We start from the raw sequence: 18,328 nt of genomic DNA, 5'->3' as shown, positions 1-18,328 counted from the left end.
ATAAATTGAGTATTTTTTCATGTGGAGATAAAAAAAATTAAGGTTGAAAATAAAATTTTACGAATATATAAATTTGAGATTTAATTTTATAATTTTAAAAAAATAAAAAAATTATAAATATAAATCTAATTTTTAAATATTTTTATTTTTAAATTTGATCTTTTTATTTTTTTATATTTGTTTTATAATTTTGTAATATATCTCATATCTTCATGATACAATAAAATACATCTTTTTCTTTAATATTAAAAATAAAAAGCGACGTAAACTAATGTTGTTCTTTTATTTCATCTCAGTTCATTTTTATTTTATTATTTTTTAAATAATAATAATAATAAAATTATTATTATTATTATTATTATTATTATTATTATTATTATTATTATTATTCAAATAGCATTGTCTCCTCATATTTATCTATGAAGTTATAGATTTGAGTTTCTCTATTTTTTATTTAAAGAAAAAACTTACAAGTTACAATAATAATAATAATAATAATAATAATAATAATAATAATAATAATAAACTTACAAGTTACAATACTGATATAAAATGTGATTAATATTAAATTGTTTTGGAAGCAACTAGATTTGTCAATGTTGGATGTGTCACACTGTATTCTACGCTTTAAACATAACTTTATTATAATAGTAATAGTTTTCTTTTTATATATATAAATATAAATATAAGTATATAAGTATATAAGCATGTTGTGTCTATATTTATGGAGAATTTATTTATCTATTTATATTTTAGAAAAATTGATAATAAAGTATTTTATATTCAAGCCATGATACATAAATTCTTTACATTTTTACTATATAAATATATTATTGTATATATCATTCTATTATAAAACTAAATAGATCCTTCCTTTCAATCTCAATATTAAATTCTTGTAACAATTTTCATAATAATTAACTAGTTATGCTATTAGATTTTTTTTAACAATATTAATGTCCTCTTAATTAATATTTTATAACAGTTCTTATAATAATTAACAAAGTAACTTTATATATATATTCGTACATTAGGCTCAAAAAAATGGAACACTAAAATAGAGATACAGAGATATAAAATCATATTTGATAGATAAAATATGAATAGAAATATTGTGTCTAGAGATTGAATTAGTGTATTTTGTATCCATTCTGACAAGAAAGAGACACTAATAAGAGACACAACTTATTTTTCATTTTTTTTTCATTATTTTTGTTAATTTTTTATAATTATACTTTTTATTATTATATTTTTCTTCCCAAATTTTTTGAATAAAAAAATAGAATAAATTAGATTTTCATAATTTGTTATATTTTATTACCAAATGAATATAAGAACACTAAATTCTGTGTTTCTATTTTTTATATCTTGTTTTTAGTGTTTTGTCTTATCTTATTTTAAAAAACAAACATAACCTTAAAAACAATATTTAAAGTCATAATGATGATACAAATATTATATTAAAATTTGTCAAGAAAATAGTGATAAAGAGAATGAGTTATAAAATTAATATTATAATATAAAGCATTGCATATTATAAGATATTTAAAATAAGAGAACAAAAAATGTTATATAAAATTATGGTTAAGTACAATTTTGGTTTCTAAGGTAAAGATTGAAAATTTTTTTCATTTTTCAACCTCTTTTTGCATACAAAATCGTCGCTAAGGTTTATCTTAGTTTTAAATCGTTCTTACCTTAGGAACCAAAATCGTACGAAAGTGGTGACGAAAGCGGAGGAAGAGGTGGATTCGTGGACAACTTCTTCTTTTGTTCCCCTTCTTCTTCTTCCTTTCTCTCTTAACAGAAACACTCTCTTTTTCTCTTTTTTTTTCTTTTTTATTATTTTTTGTTATGAGTAATTTAGTCTAAAAATTTTAATATTTAAGTAAAAATAACGATTTTAAACTTTAGGGATAATTTTGTATAAAAAAAATATTGGGGACGAAAAAAATTTTTCGATCTATATCTTATAGACCAAAATCGTATTTAAACCTAAAATTACTATAAAAAATACTTAAAAAATTAATTCATAATTAAAAAATCATTAAAAATAATAATTACTAGTTTAAAAATCTAACCTTTGAACTGATTCAAATAGTCATTCAACATTATTTTATTTTATGTTAATATTTGTGTTTTAATTTTATCCAATAAAACATACAATATATTTATACTTATCAAAATAATGAATATTATATATATATGAAACTTTAATTTTTGAAATAAAAATTAATAAAAATACAACCATACTATATACATAAAAAAACAATCATGTGCATAAAATACTTATTAAAATATAAGATACACATTGAAAATAAAACTATATATATATATATATATAACGTTTTTAATAAAGACAATCTTAAACATTTTATAAATAATTAATGACTCTTAGAATTTTCAAAAATTTATAATGTATTTTTTCATGTAATTAAACTTTTATTATTTTAAAAAATGTTTTTTATTTATATTTATAATTATGTATTAAAATTATTTCATAATATTTATTAATTGCTTCTCATTTATTTGAATCCGCGGATAGTAATTCTAGTATTGACATAAAAACAGTCAAATATCAAGTACTTATATAAGTTTGGACTTTGCTACCAGAGATTTATCTACCACAACAGAATGAGGCAACCAAGTTTAGATGGCTATGGAAACAACATATACCACAAAAGCTATTTGACACACAAATACAACCCACGTGAATAATGCCTAAAATCCACATGAACACCAAAATACACCCACCTGAACAATGCCCAAATGTGTTTACATGGGATTACAAATTTTGCAGAATTTCAAGAACCAGGGACAAACAAATACTGTTATTTCTGCTTGCAAATCATCACGTGAGAACCTATGTTTCACTTACTATATTTGAATCTGAAGCATCTAAGAGCTGAACAAACATGCATTCAGATGGACTCAAACTTCAGAAATCACTTCATAATCTGTCGACCCAGTCGAAAATACTATCTTGAGAGTAAAAATTCAGATTCTGCATCCAAAGTGAGAATAGTAGAGCTTGTTAGTAAATGTACAAACTCAAAATCAAAGATACAGGGAGCATGGTAACTGGATGCTTACTGAAAGATCAAAATCTGGGGGAGTACCCAAGTCAAGGGTATCAAGAACGGAAGTTCCGTATGATAAACTATCATTCCCAAGCATATCGTTTGAAGCAGATCCATTTATCATGGTTTCCGTTCCAGAAACATCTAGTAGAGATGATGAATCAAATATTTCATTGCAGAACAAGATGTCATCCAAGCCATCAAAGTCGAAGTTTTCCACAGCCTGCGATTCACCTGCCAGCCATGCAGGGTCACCAGCATTGTTCTGATCCAGAACATCACATAGTGGGACACATTTCACATCCTAGTTCAAAAAGTTCAAATTTTAGAAACTAAATGTGGACAAGTTTAAGAAAAAACAAAGCGTAGAACTTGTTCCATCAGTCATACATAAATACATGTTGAAAGCCAAGTTAATCCTTAGATTATGTGCGAACTAGTTAGGGAGGAAATATATCAGATTTGACTTCTCTTTTCCATTTGATGTTTCTAGAAGATGATTTAACAGTTGTATTAATAATTATGAAATACAGCTACTACCTGAGTGAATGGAAGTTCAGTTTCGTCAATATTATCATCATTGTCAACAAAATTTCCAGCTCGAGGTGGATTTGGGGGATTTGGTTTCGGAGTTCTAGGACTGGTTCGGGATGCTATACAGTTGGAATCATCAGCCAATCGATTCTCATTTTTCTCAGTCTGGTCAGAATCTTCAACCGCTGGATTCTCCTCATTTTTCTCAGTTTGCTTCTGAAAAATCTTTGAAACCACATATTCACCGTTCTTCTCCTCTTCATCAGTTCCTAAATGGTATTGGTGCATCACCCAATTCGTTTTATCAGGTTTGGACCCTTTCTTAGGTCTTATATAAAGAACCATGATCTTCTTAAAGCCCTTATGCACTCCATCCTCCAATATAGCTTTTGTCTTACCAGTCTTATGCCACCGTACATGCTCTTCAGTCAAACATTCATGATGAATCTTTCGACGCTTCCGTTGACCAGTAGTATAGGCATTGGTTGTTCTGTGAAAGAAATGGGCACTGCTCCCATCTTTCTTGACACCTGAAATAAAACAGTCATGATGATTAGAGACATAGCTCCAGAAAAGTGGGCCAATGTAAGTCCACAAGAAAAACTCAATATTCAGAACACATTAGGGATTATGAAATGATTATCATTCATAAAAGCAACATCATTAAGTTCGGCAATCATAAAACCTGTTGTTCCCTAACCCTCAACATATAACAGTAAAAGCAACATGTAATGTATTTCCAACACGGCTTTCAATTAACATGATCTGAACATTGATTGGGTTTTGCTTTATAGTGCAAAACACAAGTCTCATAAGGTCCATGTGAAAGAATTCTTTTCTGTATCAAGGTGAAGAGCATACAGAAAAGAATCCTTTCACATGTTTAATGTTTAAATTTTTGGAAGCAAAAGCATAGAGAAACCTCACCTGGAAGATTTTCTGGATGTGTATAGCAAATACCTTCTTCTTCTTCTATTGTTGGAATGAACTCATTAATAAACATATGCAGCTGAGCATTTCCAATGCCACATTTTCCTGCTAAATGTTCTAGGAGTTCTACATCAGAAGGATCAAACTTCACACCAAGAGGAAAGCCAGGCCACTCAGTAGAAACCTATTTAAAAAAATAAAAGGAAGAAGAAGAAGAAATATTCATAACTAAACATCTGCAATCATTCAAACCCATGCCAAAATTCTTCAATCCTGGTATGATGGTTAAGTTTGCAAACTCACACAAGCACAACATCAAATAAATGAAGGAATTGTATTAGCCAAAAGTTAAAGGGTTTTACTAAAGGGCACAAGTTAAGATTAGTATTAGTAGAAAGTCTTAAATGTTTTATTTTAATAGATGCACAACATTTGCATTGAAAACTAAACTCTACACATTTTCTATAATAACTTTCTTAATTCGTAACTTTAACATGTGCCCTTGTTAGCTAAATCCAAAGTTAAAAGTAAAATATAGGGAAAAGAGAATGGACCATAACGAAACTACAAATGATCATTGAAGGCTTTATTATATAAAAGCCAGTTCATTGCCTCTATGTTGACTCTATGTTGAGTTGTGTGTGTCAATTTACCTAACAACTATAAAATGAGAATGAATATTATGATGAATTTTAACGTACATCACGGTTATCAATACGGTAATGGCAGTTTGGACAATCACGATATGCCCCACAATCTTTGATTTGATCAGCTGGAGATAAATTAGTGCTTTTCACTTTCTTTGCAAATCCACCTATGTCAATAAGCCAGCTCCTGCCAAATAAAATAGCAAACATTCCTAAGTTCATCATACCATTGGAAGATAAAGAAGAAGAGATTGTTAGCTGAAGAACTTTAAAAGCATAGCTAGATTTAAATAAAAGTGTGAAAATTCAGCTTCTTTACATGATAAATACGAAAATGGAATAAATAATTAGGAATAACAATGGCGAATTTCTAGGTCCAATACAGTTAAAGAGAAGTAGAAATGAAGTCAAATGAAAAAAAGAAACAGTCACAGGGAATTCTGTACTGCACAGAATCCGGAGGCCAGAAGGCAGTAATGTCAATATGAGGTTTTCTACCGAAAGAAGGGATAGGAAGAGTTTGAAGAGTAATGAGAAGGGCTTGTAGAGTGAAACAGAGTCATATAATTATGATTCAATTACCTTTTACTCTTCAAACCTTTCACTTCTTTCCCTTCCCCTTCTAAACCTCAATTCACAAACACAGCTTAAAGATTCCATAACCACAAAAACACAGCATATTACAGATTGTAATCAAAATTAGAAATGCATGGCAAGGAGTAAATTAGAAGGGCAAGATACCAGGATACTCATTATTAATCATTTACAACATAGTGAGATTTTCACCATGAAATTCCCTTCAGAAAGCTTTTTCTTCACCAACAGCTTCAATCAGGGTAGAAAAAAGGACTCATACAAAGCCAAAGCACAAAATGTAACTTCTTGTGTAAGAACATAGTATACTGTGACTAACACTATCATAATGTCATTTGAAATATTCCAATAAGGATTCATGTAATCATGTTTAGCAATCAGGACCACTTCAAGAAACACTTTGTTTACTTTAATTGGAACAAGAGAAAAAAGTAGCAGCAGCTATTTACCAAACTCAAGCATGTCAAACCCTACACTACAGACTACAGTTTGCTTTCCCAAAACTGAAGCACGTCCATGTCAATAACCCCAAAATAGGAAAATAAAATGCCACAAAATGTATCCAAACCACAATTAAGTTAAAATCAAAAATCAAAAATGATTTTTTAAGAAAAAAAAATGAAAGCGTAACACACACACACAAAAGTTACTAAGGAAGAAAACGTGTATCACATTATGCAATGTGGCCATATCTGAATCTGATTCTAAACCTCACCTAGCCATTGCAGAGAGGAAGAGGAAGAAGCTTGAGCTGAAGCAGAACTGTGGAGAGTATTGAGCCTCAGCATCGGTTTCCCATTTTCAATCGACAGAGAGACAAAGAAAGCGACAGTCGGTAGAGTGAGCGGGAAATTGTAGCCTGGGGTTTTTGTTGGTAATGGGAAGAGACTGTGCATTCGAACCTGTGCTTCGTCATTGCTGCTCTGTCGAACAAATGAGCCAAAGCAAAACCGAGCCTATTGGTTCGGATATTGAGACGGAAAGAGAAAGTCGAGTTTCGTAAAGACGCAAACCGTGTAAGGGCCAGAATTACAAGTTTAACCTTGCATCCTTGGTCGCCAAGCTAAAAAAGGGCAAATCAGTAAATGTAAAGTAACGTTACAGATTCTTGCATTGTTTACCCCAATCACTTTTCATACGGAGTACTTAATGGCAGGGGTAGGACTGTTAAAATTGATGTCATTTGAGTTATAACTCAATAATGTAATTTATTTATTTACGCCGCAAATTTAAGGGAAAAAAATTAAAAAAAAAAAGGCGAACTTACTTCTAAAACTAATTTCATCTAAATTTTGGGTTAAAAGGATTTTGGGTTAAACGAATTGAGTTTAGTTAATTCAAAAAAAAATAATAGATTAGTCTGTAGATTAAACACGTAATTTATTTAATTTATTTGTATTTAAAAAAATATTTTTAGCCAATATTTTTTTATTCAATCAACTAATAAAACATTATTTATTTAAAATTTTTCACTTAAAAATTATATTTTTAAAAAAATTATTTTTTAAAAAATAAATTAAAAGATTAAACGGACTATTGAATTGATTATAAATAGTCCAAAAATTATGACTCGTAAATAAATAGATTTAGCGGACTAAACTTAAAATGGCTAGACTAATCTGTTTAACAACCCTATTCTATGAAATACGGATATGTAGTTAAATTATCGTATTTGCGTGTCAGATATATTTCGAATAAGACACTTATCTGATACACGTATCTGCCGTATCAAATAGTATCTTAATAAAAAATAAAAAAATTTTCGTTGAACATATTTGAACACATCTAATTACCATCATATGTCGGTATGTCCAACTTTATTTTTAACATGTATATTGTTATAATAAATTTAAGAATAATATATATTATTATTTATTAAAACAAGAAAATATTTTAAATACTTTATATAAATAAAATAAAATATTAAAAATTTAATTTATATTTTAATATAATTACCTTTCTTTTAAAAAATATTTCAAATTATATATATATATATATTCTTGTATCTTATAAAAATTTAAAATTTATGTAGTTGTATTAGTATCCATAGTCGGTATATCATAGACCCTACTTAATGACCAAAGGCTAAAAGCTTTTAAGTTGCATTACAAAATAAGGATTAAGTTCTTTTAGAGTAAAAAATTGATAAAATAATATTCTTTATCTTAGAGATCAATATGTCTAAACACATTATTTTTAGATATTGTATTCGAAATATGAAATATTATGTATATAGATAAATATGTTTCAGATTACATATTTTTATAAATATTATATTTAAATAATTTAAATAAAAAAATCTAATTTATTAACAGATAATTTAGTGTTAATTATAAAATTTACGCTTTTAATTAGTTTGTTAATTAACTAATTTATTGATTTATTTTTTTATTTTTGCTTTTTTTTTATAAAATTTTAAAGAGATCTTCATCACAAACACTAGTTTAATGATACTAAAGTTCTAAATATGTCACCTTATTATTATAAGATGCTACGATAATACTTTAACACTTGTTTGTGAGTTACCTCAGATATTTGGGATCGTCAATTATGGATGCAAGATTTCTTCCGGCCTTCGGACTCTTGATGTGTGAATGGTAGAGGTGATTTACAAAGATATTTGAATGATTAAACGTTTGTTTGAAGTTATTAAATTGATAAAAAAATTAATAAAAAATATGTTTTTTTATATTTTAGTAAATTTTTAATAATAAAACTAAAAACATTATAAGAATTAAAAGAAAATTTTTTAAAAACTATAATTTATATTTTTTAAACTTTTTTAAAAAAATATATTTTTACGTAATAAATAAATAAAAAATATTTTTATTTTATTTAACTTAAATATAATTGATAAATAAAAATATTTTTTATATAAAATATTTAAATATAAAATTATTTTTATTTTTATAAATTTTTTTTATAAAAATTATCATTTAAAAAAATCTTTTAAAAAATGAGGTGCAAATAAAACCCAAGTCATTGGATACGTAAGAGATAGGGTTTGTAAAGGTTCAGATAGATCATACTTGGAGAAACCGATTTTATAAGTTCGTGATTTATCATATCTCCTAAGTGATTAGCACATCTCTAGGCTTTTTTGAGGTGAAAATAAAAAAAAATAAAAAAATTGAAAGAAAAATAGTTATTATTTTTATTTGGTTGAACGAAAAAGTAAAAAAAAATAAGTAGAATTCACTGAAAACTTTTTCTCTTCAATAATAGATGAAAAATAAAAAAAATGTATTTAATATCAATATTCTAATATTATCTTTTATTTTTTAATATATTTTAAAATATTTAAAAATAAAATTATTTTTTTATAATATTATATTATTTTTTTTCTTTATTTTTCTTTCATCTAAAGATATTTAAAAAAAAATAATATTTCACTCAATTTATTTTTTTTTTTTTGTTCTTTTTATTTTTTATTTTTTATTTTTTATTTTTTATTTTTTTCTTTCCGACCAAACAAAACTTTAGAGATGCGCTGAATTGAGTGATAGTAAGAGGCTATAGGCCTTGGGCCTTCGTGGAGTTATTATAAACACTTTATCGAGTCATTATTAAGCATTTAAGGCTGTGGAATTCGAGTTTGTAATAACACTCTATGCCAATATTATATTAGCAACAATTGATTAGAGTCGAAACAATTTATAAATTCAGGAACTAATTTTATTATTTAAAAAAATTAAAGACTTTTTTATAGTGTTGGAAAATTGAGCATTACCTTAGTTATCTTTTATATATATTGTTATTGAAAAGTTTTATGGTAGCTAAAAATGACCAAAAATTAACTAACTTATAGAAAGAGGATAGATAATAATACAATAATTTTGCTTTGACTGATGGTTAATTAGACCGGATCGAATCGAACCACTTTGTTACGCTCCAGCTCTCTCCAAATTTACCGTGCTTCATATGCTCCAGCTTAATAAAAAGAGGACAGGTGGTGATACAATGGATTTTGATCAAACTGAACCACACAAGTAGTGATACAATGGGTTCTGATCGGACTGAACCGCTCGACGAATCTATGACACTCTAGCTCTCTTCACTAAGCTAAGATGCTTCTTACTATTATATATACAAATTATAATATATATAATAATCTTTTATTTTACTTATATTCAATTTATTTTAATTTTAAAGTCACTCATTTTAAAATTAATGATATTTTATTTAACTATAAATTTTATTAAATATATACAAATTAAAAAGATAAACAAAAAAATTTATTAATCACAATTTATTTTTTCTTTTTATGATTATATGATATCTATTAATATTATTTTTCAATAAATACTTGTAGTATATAATAATAGGTAAAGACTCACATGTAGTTGTCTTCATATGAAATTAATAGTTGAAAAATTTTAGATGATATTTAGTCAAACTTGTCAAATCGTCTAACAGTTCTTAAATATCAACTTCATATGAAAATAATTGTATGTGAGTTTTAACCTATAATAATATAATAATACAATAAATATAAACTAGTTAATAAAGTATTAAAATTTGAAAATGATAATTATTTTTATAAAAACAAAATAAAAGTACTTATAATAAAAAAATAATTAAATTTTATATAATTATATTTATACCGGGTTAACCAGTTCGACTAGTGACCCAGTAACCTTATACTGGTTCGGTTCTAACGTTCATTAGGCTAGTGTAGAGCGCAATAATTTGCATGAGTTTAATGTAGAGTAGACTTGCAATTACGCTACCCAAAAGATATTTTTTATGTTTAGGCCTTACAAGTAAGTGGACAAACTTCGATAAATTATTCTGGTTTCTATTTTTTTTTTTTTTAATACTAGTCCAATATAAATAGTTATGAATTTGTGAAACAAAACATCTTTTCTATTTATTGAAATCAGCTATCTTTTGTGCAAAAAAAAAATGATCTATTTAAAAAAAAGTTTATAATTTAATTCTAATAAATAAAAAATCTCAATTTGAAAACACAATAACAATTGATTATTATTTTGGATCTATTTAGATTTATTTAAATGTAATAGTTGGACGTAGTTTGAACTAATAATTTTAAATTTTAATATTGATATTTAGAATCTATTAGTGTAAATAAAATAGTGTATAATTTTAAATTATAAATTAATGTATCTAAATTATATTAGATAATTTATTATTAATTTTAAAAATAATTAAAAGTAATTCACTTAGATGTAATTAAAGAAATCATTATATAATTATCTATTATCTATTATAAAAGAATGATATTCTCGCAAAATAAAATAAAAATTTGTTTCGCTGTTAAAAATACAATTTATTTAATTTAAACATTAAAAAAATTTGATATGTATCATATTCTTTTTTTATCTATTAGTTATTATACAAATATTATAGAAAAATATTTAGTATTGAATAATAAATATTATACAAAATTCAATCGTTGTATTTTCAGATTGAGATTTTTATTTATTAGAATTAAATTATAAATTTTTTTTAAATAGATCATTTTTTTTCACAAAAGATAGTTGATTTCAATAAATAGAGAAGATGTTTTGTTTCACAAATTTATAACTATTTATATTGGACCGGTATTAGAAAAAGAAAAAATAGAAACCATAATAATTTATTGAAGTTTGTCCACTTACTTGCAAGGCCTAAACATAAAAAATATTTTTTGAACAACAACGTAATTGTAAGTCTACTCTGCATTAAACTCATGCAAATTATTACTTTCCACACTAGTCTAATGGACATTAGAACTAAACCGGTATAAGGTTATTGGGTCACTGGGTCAATTGGCGAGTCACTGGTCGAACCGGTTAATCCGGTATAATTAAATAATTATATAAAATTTAATTTTTTTATTATAAGTACTTTTATTTTGTTTTTATAAAGATAATTATCATTTTTAAATTTTAATATTTTATTAATTAGTTTATATTTATTGTATTATTATATTATTATAGGTGAAAATTCACATACAGTTGTTTTCATGTGAAGTTGATATTTAAGAACGGTTAGATGATTTGATAAGTTTGACTTATATCATCTAAAATTTTTTAACTATTAACTTCATATAAAGACAACTACATGTAAATATTTATCTATTATTATATACTACAAGTATTTATTAAAAAATAATATTAATAGATATCATATAATCATAAAAAAATAAATTGTGATTAATAAACTTTTTTGTTTATTTTTTTTTGTTTGTATATATACGAAAAGCTATTTTGTCATTGTCAAATCTAATGTAACAAGAGTATATGTAATATATATAGTTTAATCTTCATAGTTAACCCCAATTGAAATTATGACAAATTTATAAATTTTAGCCAAAATTTAACGGTAGTCAATGAATTCTTTTTTTTTTTTATTTCATTTGCAAATTTTAGCCATAATTTTAACTGTGCTAATTACTACTATATTGTGTCTAGCTAAAAGCCTCCACAATTTTAAAAATCGTTGCTAAAAAAATAACCGTCACAAACTATAAAACTAACGATCCGATTAATCATAGTCCTATATTAGTGGCTAATTTATGTTAGTCACAATTTTATAAAATTTTAACAATATATAACTAAATGCGATTTTTACTGGCTTTGTAGAATACATTATGAAATTTGCTTTTCTATCTACAATGTATCATTAATTCTTTGGATAATGCGTGAAACGATAAACGAAGTCTTGAAAAGCGCGAATGTATACCAAAATGTTGCGTCCTATTTACATGAAAGAACGCAGTGATACATCTATGGAGCATGCAGGAATTATGTCTCGTAAAAAGGTATTTAATAAAAAGAATGGAATAAAAACGTGACTTCTAGTTCTACGTAATGTAATATTGTAATTTTCGAAGCTACTTTTCTTTTGCACAGTCATCCCCTGTCCCTAACTACCTGTCGTGTTCCGTGGAATAATTCCCATTGCTTGAAAATAATCTCTCTCTGCATTAGCCATACGATCTTGAAACAATGTCCATTCTTTATGACACCTTTCTCTCACCTGATGCAAAATAATATTAATAATAATAAAAATAAAACATGAATAATCATAATCCAATTGTGGTAGGAAGAAATGCATACATACCCCTTCCCATGGTGCTCTACCATCTTCTGCGTGCCCCTATTGAAGAAAACAAAGAAAGGACCACTTAATCCCTGTAAAAGCAAGTGTTGTGATTTGGAAGAAACATTTTAAAGCTTCATTCACCTGGTTCCCTAGAGATGGAACACTTTGGTGGACAATCCACTGAGTATCAACAACTCCAATATTCTCATGAGGAATCTGCAACCAAGCACAACAATACTTAATTTTCACTCAAAAATTCATATCAAACAAAGACAAACTAGCTTGCTAGCAATAATAACCTTAACGCATCGTCTTAGAGCAAAATCAAGGCCCCATCCATGAATTAGATCATTCTGCGGAGAATAGATAATAAGTACTAGTACTACCACTGTTAAAAGCGTAGTTATCATTATTTGATATAATTATATAATGATAATAAGTAAGTAATATAATCTATGCTTATATCGATACAAAACTTAGACATAAACCTGTATCATATGCCATACACAACGCCATGCATCTGAAGAAAAAACAGGAGCCATAATCTCCACAAATCTGATAAGCATTTAAAGAATCAAAAGAAAGAATGAGGATATATATATATATATATATGCAAGATGGAGAATGGAAGAGAAGAAAAGTTGCGTATTGGCTCTGCTTTATACCCAGCACAAGGTGGCAAATGTGGATCACTACATTGCCACCACCCGCCATCATCAACCATCCTACACCATAGTTTCAGGGGAGAAAGAATAATTAATAGTTTAGCATCACGCTTAATGAACCAAAGGTAAAGAAATATGGTTTTCACAAAGTAGTATAACTGATTTATTTAACTCACATGTAGCCAACTTCATTGCCTTTTTGTTATTGAGGATGATAAAGAAGACAGAGGAAACATCTCTAATATAAAAAAATTAAAACACATAATAAAAAGGTTTTCCACTTACTTGTGGACTTCACCTTCATCCTTTTTCTTTGTCATCTGCCATGTAAAACTACTAATTGGATCTAGACCGGGCTGTGATATCTCCAAGTTATGTTTCTTAACCATTTTTAAGTACCTGGAACAATAGTTAAACTGAAATTTACGAAATTGTCACTAATACCTATAGTAACATACAAGATGAGTTTCTTGAGACTTACTCCTCTGCATCAAAATGTTCCAAACCTAAGTCCTCATCCCAAATAAAGATATATTCATAAGGAGCCACGATGTGAGGATGCAAAAAACGTTTTGCGTACCACCTTGAAACAAATTTTAAGGTCTTTCATATAAAAAATGAGTTTATAAGAGGTAAAGATCCATGGAGCATCCTTTACCAACCATTTAGTTTGCTTGATTGCAGAGATATGGACAGCTCTCTTTGCCCATTCAAATTCATCCCACTCACTAGCCCGCCCATCATAGTGAAACAATACAATTGTGAAGTTTGAAGAGAACTGTGATAATCAAAGAGAGGCACCAAAAGCAATGGTTAGTGGATGAACACAGATTACAATACAGATTGATGATGGAAGGGAGAAACTGAAATTACCTTTTGCACTGCAGCATTAATGTTGTATCTTTGATTATATCCAACAGTGAAGGTTACAAGATACTTTGGCTTGACAATTAGGTCCTGCAAGTGCCACCTCCATCAAAAAGAGAGTCAGATAGGCGAAGATAAAACTGTCAATAGCTCATATTGTCATATATATGAGTGTGAAGCATTTTCCTTTTGTTTTTCACAAAATGTGCATATAAGTATACACACCTCACTGGGTTGGCCCCATAATCGACGAAGAAAGAAATCTGACTGAGGTTTGATTATACCAGGAGGAAGCCTTTCAGCTCCTCGAGGATTTGTAGCTACCCAGATCTGCATCAGAGTCAAAATTATTTACCTTATCAGTGCAATGCTGGTGCCTATAGTTTCCAACATAAGTGTACCATCATCAGTAGAACCATACCTTTGTATCACTTATGTTGTGATGCGCATGCAACATGCTTTTGTTTCCCTTCAATGAAGCCCATGCATCCCAGATTGATTTGGTTGGAAATCCCGTGTACTTATCATTAACATATGTAAGATCAAGGCATGGAAAGAGAGTACATAGATGACAAAAATCATCTAATAAAATTTAGAACTTATGTGAAAATTCATTACATTAATTTAATAATATAGTTTGTATATATATATAGAGAGAGAGAGAGAGTGAAAGAGAGACAGAGTGGGAGTCACCTTAACTAATGATACAGTTGGAAAAGATACTCCTAGAGAAAATCCAAAAACAATTCCAACTAAAGCAGCTAAAGTAAGCCTCATTGTCTCGTTAATATTTCCACTACCACCAAAAAAAAAAAGCAAAAGAAAAAATCATACATATATATATATATAATGCAAGGTACTATTCCAATCATGTTTAATTTCTCCTCCCTCTTTTCTTTTTTACCCTTTCAAGGAAAAAAAATCCATTACATATATAAGCATATCATATCACGTTAATACAGAATTTACACCCAAAAAATATAATGCAGACAGTATAACCTGCACTCGTGACATTAAAGTTACACAGACAATTCAAATTGTTAAAACAGAAAAAAAAAATTACAAAGAATATTCATTCCATGTGAAAAATAATCGAAGCCTTACCTTCTCATGGGAGTTCCCATATTATCATTCACTGTCTTCTATGGCATCTACACATTAAGTATCCTCATTTTGGGGTTGAATCTGTATATGGTGTCTTATATACCCTTGAAATTAAAATACATGTCAAAAACATGAGAAACCAACTTGATTATCACTCATGACATCCATAGCCATATGATATCTATAACACAGAGAAGCTGCTGATGAATTTGCAGCATTAATCCCTCACCTGAATCTACTAAGCTAGAACATTTATAATGCTCCAAAATTATTAAGACGACAAAAAATTCTCAATTACTAGTAGCTTTTCACGGTAGCAAGGACAGATTAAACATTGAATAGCTAAATATTCAGAATACTAATACATTTGTTATTATAAAGTGTAGTACTGTTATGATGAGTATTCTATTACTGTGTGTAAAAGAAAATCGTGCAAACATTATTGTTCATACATAAATAGCATGTGCATGGGAAAAAACCCTCTTTCTTAGACTTGGCTGAAGAATTTAAAAGTGCAAAACACGGTACACGAGTAGGGTAAGCGAATATATATGCATGACTTTGATCACAGATATCAAAAGAAACCATACACTAGTCACATTGCTTGAATTGAAAAAAAAATTAAAAATAAATAAATTAAAATAAAATTGTTGCATAGATCATATACGTGATGATAGAAAAGAAATTATGATCATATATATGCATTTAGAAAAAAGAAACACACGCACACAAACATAAGCGAAATGCAACATACCGCAAGGGATTCTTGCACGTAATTTGGTGTTGCCACGAAAGCTACGTGGAGAGAGAATTAAGAAAAGGATAAAATAAAGAAGGAGTGTTCTAAATGGTTAATTAACAATGCAATTAGGATTATATGGTGATTTGAGGGGTTGCAGGTGATTGGGATTGGTTGGAGACGCAAAAATGCTTGCTTTCATTGTTTTTGTTTCTCACAGTGGACAGTGTCGGCTTGCATGAACGAATGCTTAGTCGATGAGGCCGAAGATAGAAAATAATGTAACGTGAGAAGAGTGTGTGCGCGCTTTTATCAGTTTATGGATCAAATGGAACGTAGTGTGTTATGGAGTTGAACCCTTTTTGGGGTGGGCCAACACTACAACAATAGGCCCCGCCTAACTCAATTGAAATACACAATATTAATTATTATCTCATCATATGGATATGGCTTTGTTCGCCTTTCAAATTATGGGATTTGAAAATTTTGGCCCCTAACACTACCACAATGGTCCCCAATCTTTTAATTACTTTCTTATAAAATAAAAAAATAGTCTTTAATTTTTCTTAAAAAAATAGTATATTCAAGAGATTAAATTGTCTCAACTTCTAAAAGATAAAAGATTAAGTTATAACTCAAATAAGACGGTCTCACTTTTTTATTAACCAAATCGACAGTTCTTACAAAATAATTTATAAAATAGTGCTAATAGACATTAAACTAGCACCTTATGAAGTCACAAAAAAAAAAAAAAACTAGCACCTCATGGGATGAGAGTGATAAGCTTACCGTCCTTCTCTTTCTCTCAAATGTAAATTTAATAAATTTTAGTAAAAATAATTTTTTATTAATTACAATATATTTTTTCATCCATTATTATAATCTCTAAATCTCCGTACAATAAAAACTTGAAGTGCAAAAGTTTAATTAGATACAAAACTATAAAAACAAAACTTAAAAAAACACTTATGAAAAAAAGAAAAAATAGAAATTTATATAATTATATGATTATTTAATTATGGCTCCTCTTCTCCCCTTCGTTCCTCAACATCTACTCTCTTAGGGATTTTAATAAGACTATGATCAGATAAAAAACTAGTGATTTAATGGTGAAATTAATGACCAATTATATAATTTCGCTCTTTCTTTTTTTCTTTTTCCTTTACTTAGAGTTAGAGAGAAGTTATTATATACATTATATAACTATAAACACTATAGAAAATTACTCAAAATCATCGGATTTTACATAATATTCGACTGAAATAATTATTAAGTTGGTATGTGCTTTGAGTCTCGTAGTCTTGAAAAGATTCAAAGACATAATATCTAAGATTTTTAAGTTAGTGTATGATCAAATTTAAATCAATATTTAATTTGGAACACTTAAAAAAAAATCTATTCGTACACTTATTCAAATGGTAATAAAAACTCTTAAATTTTATTAAGGGTAAAAAACCATATTAAGCCAAATGAGTGGAAAAATAACGTAAATACGCCAAAGCAAAAATCGTTTTATCAATAAGCCAGACCGCATTTTTATATAATTCGAACCAGCTTGGTTCGAACTCAAAATGGTAGTAATTCGAACCAGGGTGGTTCGAATTAGAGGTTGTTATTTCAACGTAATTCGAACCAAGGTGGTTCGAACTTCACTCACACATAATTCGAACTAGGCTAGTTCGAACTACTACCATTGCAAAGCATGTAATTCGAACCAAGCTGGTTCGAATTACTCTCCTTCATAAATCGAACCAAGGTGGTTCGAATTACTCTTGATTCGGCTATATAAGGAGTTCGAATCACCCTCATTCGAACTCTTATTCCTCCCCCCTACCCCACAAAATCTCAGAGAAAACGACCGAGATTCTCTCCGAATAATAGCTGAACGGAATACTCTGCTCATGGGGACGATCCGGCACGGTTATATCGGTTGGACGGAGTCGCTCATATAGCCGGGGTCATCGACGAGGAGGTTAGTACGGAAATATTTTTTATTCTAGCGGTATTTGTGCCTTAGTGGTTTTGCATGTGGGTTAGATGGTTGTTTATGTTAGTGGTTTATGTTAGTGGTTTATGTAGGTGGTTTATGTTAGTAGTTTAAGTTAGTGGTTTATGCTA

At 28.1% G+C, this 18,328-nt stretch overlaps 2 protein-coding genes across 2 annotated transcripts; both read right to left on the bottom strand.

Annotated features, from left to right (window-relative positions):
• Positions 1–2,541: 2,541 nt before the first annotated feature.
• On the bottom strand, positions 2,542–6,673 carry LOC130936061 (SUPPRESSOR OF GAMMA RESPONSE 1). Its single transcript, XM_057866037.1, has 6 exons — positions 6,501–6,673; positions 5,246–5,378; positions 4,542–4,728; positions 3,621–4,144; positions 3,094–3,384; positions 2,542–3,004 (listed from the first exon to the last, which is right to left on the bottom strand). The coding sequence occupies exons 1-6, from the start codon at positions 6,506–6,508 to the stop codon at positions 2,951–2,953; spliced, it is 1,197 nt and encodes a 398-aa protein (XP_057722020.1). The 5' UTR covers positions 6,509–6,673; the 3' UTR covers positions 2,542–2,950.
• Positions 6,674–12,412: 5,739 nt separating this feature from the next.
• LOC130934652 (uncharacterized) lies at positions 12,413–15,144 on the bottom strand. The gene is made up of 14 exons (XM_057864201.1): positions 15,051–15,144; positions 14,789–14,931; positions 14,593–14,697; positions 14,374–14,457; positions 14,163–14,278; positions 13,982–14,083; positions 13,786–13,899; positions 13,501–13,560; positions 13,324–13,390; positions 13,135–13,188; positions 12,977–13,051; positions 12,854–12,889; positions 12,664–12,769; positions 12,413–12,486 (listed from the first exon to the last, which is right to left on the bottom strand). Exons 1-14 carry the CDS (start codon positions 15,142–15,144, stop codon positions 12,413–12,415), a joined length of 1,230 nt encoding a protein of 409 aa, XP_057720184.1.
• Positions 15,145–18,328: the final 3,184 nt, after the last annotated feature.

Source organism: Arachis stenosperma, chromosome 6, assembly GCF_014773155.1.
Source record: "Arachis stenosperma cultivar V10309 chromosome 6, arast.V10309.gnm1.PFL2, whole genome shotgun sequence".
NCBI classification, from domain to species: Eukaryota; Viridiplantae; Streptophyta; class Magnoliopsida; order Fabales; family Fabaceae; genus Arachis; species Arachis stenosperma.
Note: the sequence above shows the minus strand (reverse complement) of the source record. Positions and strands in the feature narration are given on the sequence as shown.

Excerpts from the sequence above, each read along its gene's own strand:
- LOC130934652 (XM_057864201.1), bottom strand. The coding sequence starts at position 15,144 with ATGAGGCTTACTTTAGCTGCTTTAGTTGGAATTGTTTTTGGATTTTCT. Across the intron at positions 14,932-15,050 it reads ATTAGTTAAGGTGACTCCCA|GTACTCTCTTTCCATGCCTT; the intron begins CTCTGTCTCTCT and ends TTTGTCATCTAT. Across the intron at positions 13,900-13,981 it reads GAACATTTTGATGCAGAGGA|GTACTTAAAAATGGTTAAGA; the intron begins GTAAGTCTCAAG and ends CTATTGTTCCAG.
- LOC130936061 (XM_057866037.1), bottom strand. Across the intron at positions 3,385-3,620 it reads CTGAACTTCCATTCACTCAG|GATGTGAAATGTGTCCCACT; the intron begins GTAGTAGCTGTA and ends TTTTTGAACTAG. Across the intron at positions 3,005-3,093 it reads CCCCAGATTTTGATCTTTCA|AATCTGAATTTTTACTCTCA; the intron begins GTAAGCATCCAG and ends CTTTGGATGCAG.